Genomic DNA, 12,051 nt, shown 5'->3' with positions numbered 1-12,051 from the left:
CACACACTAGATCCTTATCCAAGCAGGAACATTCTCTCAATTATTACCACCATATCTGCTCTTTGACCTCACAGGACATTTTAATTTCTTGACTTCTCTTCTCCCTCCCCATGTCTACATTTTCTCCCCACTCAACTCCAATCTTGACTTCCTTACCTATTCACCTAAGATTTCACAATCCTCACTTCAACCACTTCCCTACCAATATCTTCAACCACCCTACCCTTCTATTCTATAGCAGCTGCTTGGCAGAATACTAACATAGAATCAATCCAACTTCATAATTCAATAAATAGTTATTAAAAATGCTTGGCATTTCTCCAAGAGCTGGATATACAATAGAAAATAAAAAATACTCATCCAAGTTCAGAGTTAAAAAATAAAAGAATCAGGACTAGAACTCAAATCTCATCCTATTCTCTCCCTTATGCTTTAAGCTTTATCTGATTTCCTTACAATGTGACCACACCATTTCCCACTCCTGCTTTTAGCATATGATGTCATCTCCAACCACTCAACTTCTAGGCACTACACCTACAAACATAAAAGCTTCCGTACACATCCAATCTTCCTCTCTCTCCTAATACAAAGTGGGAGAGTCCTCCTTTCAAAGGCTAATCCATTTGTATAACTTCCTACCTTCTCAGGAATTTCAATGTATTTAGTTCCTCAACAATACATTCATATTTTTAGTCCTTGGTTTTCTCAAAAGCTAATTCTCCTATAATACTCTTCTTTCACTATTTCTCAAATCTTCACCCTCTACTTTAGTTACTAGTAATCGTTTTGTATATTCCCTTAGACTGTAAGCTCCATCCAGCTACTATTTTTATTGTATTGTATTATATTGTATTGTATTATATTGGATGCTCAATCCTTACTAGAATTTAAGGCACGTAATAGGCATATAGAATATATACTGAACAAGTAACTATGAGCACAATATTATCCTCGTGATTTTCCTAACCAATAATAAAAAATGATTAATTCAAAATAATAAAATGAATGACAATTACATTTTATATTTATAGGGAATACAAAAGGACATACCTCCAGTTCATTTTCCAGTTTCATGACTTTAGTTTTTAATTGATTTTCTATTTTTAAAAAAGACAAATGTTTAAATTGGTTAGAGTTATCTCAAAACAAACTTTTAAATGAATTTAAGTAAAATAAAAAAATTCTTTTAAAAGATTCTGTTATGATTATAACAAGCCAACATAAGAAAACGTATTTCACAACAGACCCATAAAATAGGAGTTAAAAAAATATTTCTAAAAATAAATTGAATATGTACATTTAATAGAATACATTAAATTTTCTACTGCTTAATGAATAAATGGAATTCATTATTTAATACTATAATAAACTTTTTTCAAGATACTTACCAAATTTTGCTTGTTCTTCTCCAGCTTTTTCAACTTCTTCCAAAGCTAGCTCTACTTCTTGAGCTTTCATCTAAACATTAAAAACAAAAAAATTATTTCAATATGACCTCATACTGGAATGTAGCACTGAAAATAAAAATTTTGTTTTATTTCCTATCACAATCCTTAGTGTCTGCAATGATTGCACATGGAGACACTCAGTAAATATTTGGTGAATGAATAAATGAATTATTTTTGTACTTAAGGCTACAATTTCTAGATTTTTAAGTTTGAAATATCTTTGATTCTTCCTTTTACCTCAATTCCCTAAGTCTTATATCCAGTATTGCACCTTCTCCCTTTGTAATGTTTCTTACTCTTTTCTGTTTCAATTGCCATTATTCTAATCTATAATTTTATGTCTAAACTCCTTAATCATTCTATGTCTAAACAGCTCCAATTCCCTTCTATTTGTCCTATATAACATACTCAGTTTTTCCATCCTAAGGCATATTTCTATATCTATTAATCATGGTTCAAAAACTTTCATTGGCCGCTCAATTGCTGATAGCATATAATATACCTTTAAGGCTCTGGATAGCCTACCCCAAACTATCTATCTAAGATTTGTTTTCTTTACACCCTGCTAAAAACTTTCTGTACTTGTTTCCTCAAATGCAAAAAATAAGCATATTTTCCATTTCCAATATTTATTTATGGTAACCACTAGCACTACAATTCCATTACCATCTTACCACTGCTTTCCACTTATCTAAAACTATTGCTCAGTCTTTGTCTTTTATGAAGTCTTCTGATACCTCTTAAATCACTTTCCCCACTAACATATCCCTATAGCAGTCATTGTCCATATTTTCACTTGGTCCTCAGGGTATACCTTCCTATGTTATTTTTAGCAAACAATTCTGTTTCTGCTGCACATTCTTTCAGGAACTTTACATAGAAACTAGCAATGTTTTGCACATTAAAATCCTCAATTCACATTTGACTATGTGTCATGTTTGAGTGGTGATTTAGATATTACCAAGTACTTTCAGAGGGATTAGCTTATATAAGAACAGTTTTTAAATTTCCTCTAACATTCAAAGCTACCATTAAAGCCTACTGCATACAAACCTTCATCAGCGACTGAGTAATTCTGAAAAGATGTATCACATTTTCTTGGTCTTCATTTTTTAGCTCATTTACTTCCACCTAAGTAAAGAGAAAAGCAACTATTTTTTATCTTATAACTTTAACCAAAATATAAGAACTCTTCCAGTTGTATCATTCAATGATTTCAAGGACAACTTAAATTAATCATAGATCAATGTATATATCTATGTATTGTTTATCAATTAAACACCTTGGATAAGGAAATCAATAAATTATCTGCCAGTTCTTCTTGACGAGGTAGGTCATCTGGGTCAACTTTCATTAAGTCTTTCCAGTTTATATTAGGTGGCATCTTGAATTCTTTCACTGTGCTCCACTCTCTGTAACAAAATAGGTGAGTATCAGCATTTTCAAGCTAAACAGTGTTACTGTTTCTACAGTAGTTTACACTTTTCACAGATTACATCATTATAACTCTCTGTGGTGTTAAGCAGAGCTATGGCTCCTTAACTGCAAAACAGGTAAGTGCGCAAAAACAGCCTTGATCAAAATTATAGCAGTCAGCACAAATATTGTGCCGCCAAAACAAAACATGACTGGCTTCCTTGCTAAAACTAATCTAGGTCAAGACTAAGATTTTGAGTCCCCTTCTCCACACTCCCCACCACAAACGTGAGTGAACCCCTACTAGTGCCAAGTGCAAGGGTGTGTGGAAGGCTGAACGTGACCTCTGATTCGGAGAACCAGGGATTGAAGGTAAAAAAAAAAAAAATGCAGAAATAAACAATTAAAACGAGTGAAGCTATGTCTGGGAAACCAGAACTGAAATAAGAAGGCAGAAGCATTGCGAACTACAGCCTAGGAAGGGGAGGGGTAACTACGCTGTTGCAAAGGGGCCCTGCTCCCGCTTACAAGGATCCACCGACCTAGACTAAGCCTGGTAGCCAGCGGAGGTCCCTCATCTACCGCACCCACCAAGCTGACAGCTCCCTAGAGCGGTTCCACGCGTTCTCTGGGTCCTGCCAACCGGTCCCGAGCTAGCCAAAGCGGCGACGGCTGCTAGGCGACACCATTCCCCACCCAGCTAAGGCCACAATAAGGTCCCGGATGCAAAGGGAGCCTACAGTTCACGACCGTGGGTGACGCTTTACGTTTAGATTACCCTCCAGGTTCCCTGGACTACTACTGAGTTAAAAACGAGAAGGCGTGGTATGAGGACTACAAATCCCAGAGTGCAGTTCTGCCAGGATTCTTGTGCATGCTGGGAACCGAAGTCTCAGGAGGGGCAGGGCGCTCCCGGCGTGCAGTGCGAGAGGCTGCGACGGTACAGGGGCGGTAGGGGAGGACCGGGAGGCGGGAGGCGCTGTGGCTGAGGTGCGTCCGCGCTGGTGGCCTGAACAAGGTAGATCATGACTGTGGCTTCGGTGGCGTCACTCACTGGGCTGCTCTTCCTGCGGCTTTCCTAAACCATCCCCTGAAGGAACCGCTCCCAGGTGAGGTCGAGTTGTCGATCAGCGGATGGGGAGAAGTGGAGGGGTGCAGTCCCGGCTGTGAGAAGCTCTTACTATTGGGGCGTAAGGGCCTGGCAGGGTCCTGAGAATCTGGGAAGTCCTCTCCTTCCCATCAAGCGTTTGCAAGTGGCGTCCAGAGTAGTGCCTTCTCTAAGAAGGGAGAAAAAGAAGTTTTAGCTTTCTTTGGTATCAGAATCTGTCCGGGTATAGTAGCGTGGGGGCCGGGCAGCCGTGACCATGGTTTGGAGGCGAGCGAAGAATTGAGGGCACTGCATCCTCCGACCACTCCCGGGTTACCTGTGGCACCATAGCCTTCGCGGATAGAAGGGCTTGAAGGTTGAGGAGCTAGTAAAAAGTGAAGGTTCTAGAGAGGAGAGGTTAGTATTTGTCTTGGCCACTGCGTGGGGTGGAGAGAGACTAAGGGACGGGAGGACTCACCTGTGCTGCTGTTGTCACTTGTTTTGTTGCCCAGAGCGCCCTTTCTGGAAGCACCTTCTCAGGTATTTACCACTCTTAACTCTTGGCAAGTTTTGTTCATCCCACTGTTCACTGCTCTGGAATATGATACACCACTAGGTAGCTTTCTTTTAAAAAGCTGTAGACTTGAAATGGTAAATGACATCTCCAACTATTTGGACCAGTGCCTCTCATCTTTAACTTTTTTTGTTAAGCACTTATTTTTTATTGTTTTACATAATTGATTAAATTTTATTTTTGAAAATAATGAAGAGATTTCTTTTTAAACCTCGAGTTTGGGTAAAACAAGAAGTATTTTAGTAGGAAATTAAAACACTGACTTTGTGAGATAAATTTTTAGACATTCATCAGATTTGTGAGAACAATTTTGTTTACTCCTTTTCTGAAACCTTTTATGACAAATATTGCTCATTATCTTACTTAATGATAACAATCTAGTGGAACAGGTGTCTACCTACTTCTCATTTTCCATCTATATTAAGAAACTGAGGCTTGGAGAGGTTAAGTACTCTGTTCTAAACTAAATAGTGTGATTGAACACAGATCTTTGTGCCTGGAAGACATATTCTTAACTGCTTATACTACCTCTTCAGATATTCTGGGAGACAATAGCTATAAAGTGCTTTTTCTTCAATCTTATTATTTTTATTAAATATTGTCATATTCTAATATAACTTTGATTACTCAAGAATTTGAATAAATATTCTTCATGTTAAGTGTTTTGAATTGATAATTTAGCAGAAGGTGGTAGGGATGAAATTTTAATATTTGAGCACATACTATGTCATTTACTATGTTTACTGTGACCTATTTATTTTCATAATAGAAATCTGTTATTTTTACTGCAGCACCTTGTTTTTCTTTTGTTTTTTTTCATTTATTATAACTCTTATTTTTACTAATTTACTAGTTTTGTTTGTGTTTTTTACACCCTTTCTTCCTTCACCCTCTTGCTTACATTTATATTACCAGGAACTCAAGGTGCCTGGTCTAATGGTAAGTTTTTTTCTAATTTTTAAAAAATGAGAATGAGTACAAAGGAGTTATTTTCTAATAATTGATGAAGCTAAGATTGTAACCTAGATGACAATCCTGACTAAAAGCAAAATCACTTAAATTTCATTTGTTAACTCATTCTAACAATATTTTTGATACTGTACACTGTGCTAGGTGATGGAACTACAGCAGGGAACGAGTTAGCTGGTTCTTATGCACTGTGATCAGTTTGTACCTGTGAATGAGAAAATTTAACTCAAGTTCTAGTTCAGTAACTTCCTATGTTTTTTGAGGAAAATTGCTAAAACTGTATTATTTTTCATCAGATTTTCTGCATCTGTCAATTTTCATCAAGAGATGGGATTTATGTGACAATTTTTCAGATAGCCTATTAGAGGAATACTTATCTAGGCCTGCCTTCTTCCTTTCCTAGGATTTTATGAACAGCTTTATCTGACCAAAATCACTGCACAAGAAAGCCCCTTGCCTTTTATAATTGCTACTTTGTTCCCTGTACCAAAGAATCTGTGTTCCTTAGATTTTACCTCCATTTCCTTTTTGCTGACTTATCAAGAAAATGGTAGCTAACTTTTCCAGTGTCTACAATAAAGTGTGGCCATGAGAATTTAGTATCCTGTGTATAGTAAATGTTTTGTTTTGTTTTGTTTTGTTTTCATGGATAGGAATGAGTGTGCAACAAGCAGACACTTGTTTTCCTTCAACATGAGGAGACTAGAAAGTTTAGTAGGAGTCAGTGTAAATACAAACTTTGCAAAGTTTGCAAGCCAAACTACATTTAACAAACCTTAAAATAGTACAGATATAGTAGATTACTCTTCTTGTAAACGATAATATAATAATAATGAAATTGAGAGGACTTTCCCAACTTCCCAGGAAATTAAACTGGGAGAACGTTCCTTTCCAGGCTAAATATTTTCAAATTCATGTAAATTTATCCTGTGGATTTATTTTTTCTACAGTCGTAATGTTGTATTACAAACTCAATATAGTTTTGTTGAAAGAACTGTGTTTTGTATCTCTACAATGTAGCTTGTGAGTAGACTTCGATTGCAGTTGGATTTGGGGCACATAGATGGTGATGTCCCATTTTTATAAGCAAACATAAATTAGTCATCCCATCCATTTAGAACATATGCATCTGAGAGTGTCCTTGTGTGCCTAGGAAAAACTAGAAGGTCCCACAGCTAACAACAGTGGTATGTTACATAATTATAGTAATGGCCCCCAGTGAATCATGTCTATTTATGCCCTTGTGTAAACCCCTCCTTTCCCCCCAACTTCTATTTTGCAGATAGACTCTTTTGGACATAACCTAAGATGACTCCACATCTGAGCTCATGACATGCCCTCTCTCCCTTTCTCTCATATTACACTCCTTTGAGGAATCTTAAAAATTTTGTTACCTTGGTCCTTTAATAACCTCTCCCTCTTTGATTCTGGATTTAGCTTGCTTGATTAATAGTAAACAAATACGCAGTAAACAGAGGCATAAAAAGGGCTTGTGCTTTGGGATTTACCCTCCTACTGTCCTGAGATCATCATTTAAGAAGCCCAGGCTAACCTAATAGAGGATATGACCATAAGTAACAGAGACTAGCTTTGAAAGCTGAGACTCCTACCCTTCAAACCATCCAGCCATAGTCAAGCCATAGGATAACTGTAAGCACATGAATGACCCCAGGCACAACAAACAAAAGACCCATAAATGTGTGTGTGTATGAATATGTATATATAAAAGAAAATATATATACACATGTATATCTGTATCACATGAGGAATTTATAATGAAGAATAGAATTGGTTTGAATGCATTCATTTTTACTTAAGTATTTCAATGCCTAACTTAACAAGCAAAACTTTCTCAGTATTTAAGTAACTGCTATAAATCTAACAAGTTAAACTTAAAACTATAGCAACTCCGAAGTTCTCATAAAAATTCCAAAGCTGTTTGTACACTTGCCTAAATTTTAGTACTTTTCAACTAAAAATTCTAAATTCAGAAATTGCATAGTCAACAACTTAAAATAATATATATTATATATCATATATTTTAAAAGTATAGTTATGAAGCTAATGTATCAAAGTCTCCAGGATGTCAAATCCTCTCAAACATTACAAGTATTCTAAAAATAAGATGCATAAGTTACTCCCAAATATAATTTCAAAGTATTGAAACCATGGGTTTAATTTACATCTTTTTCTTCTATTAATTTTTTTTTTTTTTTTTTTTGAGACAGAGTCTCAGTCTGTTGCCTGGACTAGAGTGCCGTGGGGTCAGCCTAGCTCACAGCAACATCAAACTCCTAAGCTCAAGCAATCCTGCCTCAGCCTCCTGAGTAGCTGGGACTACAAGCACATGCCACCATGCCCAGCTAATTTTTTCTATGTATTTTTAGTTAGCCAATTAATTTGTTTCTATTTTTAGTAGAGATGGGGTCGCACTCTTGCTCAGGCTGGTTTTGAACTCCTGACCTTGAGCGATCCGCCCGCCTCGGCCTCCCAGAGTGCTAGGATTACAGGTGTGAGCCACCGCACCCTCCCGTCTTCTATTAATTTTAAACTTCCCTTTGGTTAGAACATTTAATCAAACAGAACTTTTTTATACCCAAGTGAATTGGTGTTATCAGGTCAAGGACTTGAGTTATTTATAGGAGAGGGGGGTTTCTGACCTATGCACAAAACTTGATTTTTACCTACCCAATGACAGGTACCCTGACTTGTTTTCATTTTGTTTTTCTAAATTACATCATATGTATGTTACTGTCTTGTGTTGGATCCCATTTCTTAATTCTCTTTCTGTTTCTTAGTCTACTCCCTCATTTTATTACGATACCTCTCTTAGTTTCCTGAGAAGGGATATCAGAGGTAAATTTTTTGAGGCCTTGAATGACTTATAATGTATTCTACTTTCCCATTTGGGAAATTTTGGTTTATTAATGTAGAATTTTTGATTGGAAATCATTATTTCTTAGAAATTTGAAGCATTACTCTCCTTTTTATTTTGAGGGGTAATTTTTATTTTTTTCCTAGCTTACAGAATTGTTGGTGAAAAAAATGATTTGTTTTGATTCCTGGTCTTTGATCTGGAACCTGCTTTGTTTCTGGAAGATTTTAGAATCTTCTCTTTGTTTCCAGTGTCATAAAATTTTACAGAATTCTGTGACCAGTTGAAGAACAGGGCTGGAGGGTCTCAACATAAAATACTTTTACTTAAGCTTTATTTTCAGTATGCTACCATTGTTCTCATTTGTGTCCCCTGTTTCAGAGACCCTGTGTTTTAAATATTCCAGAGGGGAAATCTCTAGTCTTCTGCCATGGTATACGAGGGATGGTTACTTAGCTGTATCTAGTAAGAGAGGGGGTCTGAACTTTAACAGTGTGGTCCACTAATGCTGTGTAGAGGTGGATGGCCCTTGAGCTGAACGTTTCTCTGGATAATTAACATACAATCTTTATTTTACTTATTATCTACCTACTAAAATTGAACATATTTGCAAATAACATGTTACTTATTTTATCTTCATGCTTTTTTTTTCCAGTTTTTCCCCACAAGTGCTCATAGGAAAGATGGCTGATATTAACCTCAAAGAAGTAACCTTAATAGTAGGTGTAGTTGCTGCCTGCTATTGGAACAGCCTCTTTTGTGGTTTTGTTTTTGACGATGTTTCGGCGATACTTGATAATAAAGATCTTCATCCATCTACACCTTTAAAAACTTTATTTCAGAATGACTTCTGGGGAACCCCTATGTCTGAGGTAATTAATTATATACTACTTATACATATCTCAAATTTTAAAATATTCTGGTAGTTTATTACTTCTAATTCTTTCTTTATCAACATTGTCATCATAGCAATTATGAATTTTTTCCCTTAAAGTTTTATATGAGACAAAACATGTCTGAAATAAATTGGACAGAAAATCGAAGGTGTGATTATCTCCTATAAAGCAGTACTTGATTATTTTTTGGCTGTGTACCTTGGCTTAACTTTTAAAAAATATTATGTGTATGTGAAAACCAAATATGTAAGGGAAGCAATAGGTGTAATAGAAGTCTATTTCTTGCTAAATGACTTTTTCCTTCTTTTTTCTGTCTTATAAGTCAGGCGAAAGAGATGACTGTTATATTTCACCATTTTAAAATATGGCAACTTCAACATTAAACAGATTAGACTTTAAGGGTAAAAATAGTAAGTACACATTGCCAGATCCTCTGCAGGGAAAGAAATGGTTATTAAAAATTTTAAATCATTGTCATATCTCTTACCTACTAGTCATTTGAGTTTCATATTGACAACTCAAAAGTTTAGTTCATTTTTATGAGGGTATTTTTACTCTGCCAGTAACTTTATTTTGAAGAGCAACTGGTTAAACTGTTTAGGATTAAACCCTTGTCAACTTGGGATCATATAAATTGGGTTCTAATTTCAGTTCTATTTTACATTAACTGTGCGAAATAGATGGGAATACAGCTTTTATGAATAGACGGCAAGTCATTTTCCTGATCTGTCAAAGAGAATAACACTTTGAGGATAAATAAATGAATTAATATATCTATATACAATGCATGGCACATAGATATTGAATAAATTATTGTTAATACATAACATGTAATAATGTAATAGCTTGTTTCTCAGCAGTCATTTGTGGCCTCTTTCATTCCCCAAATTTGGAAACTTCTCAATGGTAGGGATGGAATCTTTCATTCCTCTAGGCACAAGCACATAGTAAATTTTTTTTCTTATTAAGTAAACAGATCTTATTCTCCTATAACCTTTCTATTCTCACCCAATTCTAGTTTTTGAAAAAAAATCTTTTGATAACGAGGGAAAAATATGGCCCTATTATAAATTATTTCTAGGCAGCTTATTCCTTTCTATGCCTACCCTTGGTTTCCAGAGACCCCTGGATATATGTGTTCACTCTCCCACCTTATGCTAGTATCTGTAGTGATTTTAGTCATAATGTTGAGATTTTGAACTGAAAGTTTAGCTGGCCAGATTAAAGGGTCTCATACCATGGTGTCAATGATCTGTTTAGTGATTTTGTCAGCTTTTCAGATTGAAAATTTGATTTTGTTCAGACCACCCATAAGCAGACAAAGAAAAGGAGTCTTAATAGTATACTTAGACATAATGGATGAACAAACTAAAATAACTATTTGTACTGAAGAGTGTAGTTTCCTTATATTTTCTGATGGGCATATTCTCTCCCTGTAGGCAAATGTGACACAAAGGAAAAATTGTTCTAAGTAGTATTTAGGTGTTATAAGGTTTCATGATAAGCCTGGAATTAGCACATTCAAAGATCTAATGGTTGATGTCATTAGGTAATTACAGCCTGGAAGCATGTGTGTGTGCATACATACAGGATTTTTGTGCCAATATAGATCTTAAAAACATATTTTAGGACATTCTCTTGAGCCATATGAAAGTACTACCATAGTAGGGGTCTTTAGACTCCTCTGGACTTCTCTGTGTTTAGATTATCTCTTTAGTAGGTCCATTCTTTAGATATGTAATAATCTGTTTACCGATAGTTGACTGAATCACATCCCTGGCTGCCATATTAGAATATGCCTGGGCATTTAAACAAAAAAAATATTACCAAGCTTCTATCCAAACCTGTTATTTGAGATAATCTCTCACAGTAAAATGTAAGCATCAATATTTTTTGTCTTATTTTGTGTGTGTGTGTTTTATTTTTTTGTTAGGGGGAAGGAGGATTGGTTTTGCTTGTTTGCTTTAAGTCATCTAGATGATTCTGTGGTACAGCCATGGCTGAGAACCACTGGGCTGTAATGAGCCACCCTTTTCCAGCATTTGGCCTATAAAGTACCTTGTGTTAAGGTAGCTTCTGGAGATATCCTATCTCACTATGTTTTTGCCATCCCTGTATTGAGATTCACATTAACAAAGCCTATTAGCCTATTCATTAGCATGTTCATTCATTATACTCATGCTTATTTTTATTGCCAACTAATATCATAAGTAATTTTTCTTTAAGATGCTTGATAATAATGATCTGTTTTGTTCATGATGGACCTAGCTGTCTTACTGTATTTTTACAGAGTAAACATGATATCTAATAAGCTGATGGTTAGAATCTGAAATAAGTTTCAGATTCGCGGTAGAATCTGAAATAAGTTTCAAATGTATGGATAGTTATTTATAATAATTAATTTGTCTTTTATTTGGTCATTACTTATGGCATATGTACATTTAATAGACCTACCCAAGCAATTATGTGTACTGCAATTAAAAATATTCCCTTCTACTTTCTGGCTTTATCCTTTTACCTATCAGATATGTTCCATCAGAGCTACATTAACATTTCAAAATGGGAAAGGTTCGTTCTTTGTGTTTCCTAGTGTTCCCTAGTAAACACAAACAAACAGGCATAAGGCTATACCTATGTGCCAGAGAGTTACAGCAGAATATAATGAGAGGTAGAAGAGCAAAGAATCTGAGTGTGGATGCCTTTAAATAAAACTACAAAAAATAAATAGGGTAATATTATGTATATTTTTGAACTATGTGTTATATTATTAATCTGCTTTGATTTTT

The 12,051-nt window shown here is 35.5% G+C and overlaps 2 protein-coding genes across 8 annotated transcripts in view; one reads left to right on the top strand and one right to left on the bottom strand.

Annotated features, from left to right (window-relative positions):
• The window catches only part of CEP290 (centrosomal protein 290), a 91,080-nt gene extending 87,484 nt beyond the window's left edge, over positions 1 to 3,596 (bottom strand). For 4 of the 5 annotated variants that reach the window (XM_076007121.1, XM_076007123.1, XM_076007125.1 and 1 more), the window contains exons 1-5: positions 3,407 to 3,596; positions 2,731 to 2,860; positions 2,502 to 2,579; positions 1,389 to 1,458; positions 1,051 to 1,097 (exon numbers count right to left, since the gene is read on the bottom strand). In XM_076007121.1, the coding sequence (XP_075863236.1) occupies positions 1,051 to 1,097; positions 1,389 to 1,458; positions 2,502 to 2,579; positions 2,731 to 2,832 (297 nt within the window). In that variant the 5' untranslated portion in view covers positions 2,833 to 2,860; positions 3,407 to 3,596. The remainder of the gene's footprint in view (positions 1 to 1,050; positions 1,098 to 1,388; positions 1,459 to 2,501; positions 2,580 to 2,730; positions 2,861 to 3,406) is intronic. The other variant, XM_076007122.1, reaches the window with a different exon arrangement.
• A 193-nt stretch (positions 3,597 to 3,789) lies between these two features.
• The window catches only part of TMTC3 (transmembrane O-mannosyltransferase targeting cadherins 3), a 47,453-nt gene continuing 39,191 nt past the window's right edge, over positions 3,790 to 12,051 (top strand). For 2 of the 3 annotated variants that reach the window (XM_012757858.3, XM_012757860.2), the window contains exons 1-2: positions 3,790 to 3,973; positions 9,025 to 9,241. In XM_012757858.3, the coding sequence (XP_012613312.2) occupies positions 9,053 to 9,241 (189 nt within the window). In that variant the 5' untranslated portion in view covers positions 3,790 to 3,973; positions 9,025 to 9,052. Of the gene's footprint in view, positions 3,974 to 4,009; positions 4,492 to 9,024; positions 9,242 to 12,051 lie in introns of those variants that run through there. The other variant, XM_012757859.2, reaches the window with a different exon arrangement.

This window comes from Microcebus murinus, chromosome 10, assembly GCF_040939455.1.
Source record: "Microcebus murinus isolate Inina chromosome 10, M.murinus_Inina_mat1.0, whole genome shotgun sequence".
Classification (NCBI taxonomy): Eukaryota; Metazoa; Chordata; class Mammalia; order Primates; family Cheirogaleidae; genus Microcebus; species Microcebus murinus.
This window is presented reverse-complemented; position numbering and strand designations above follow the sequence as displayed.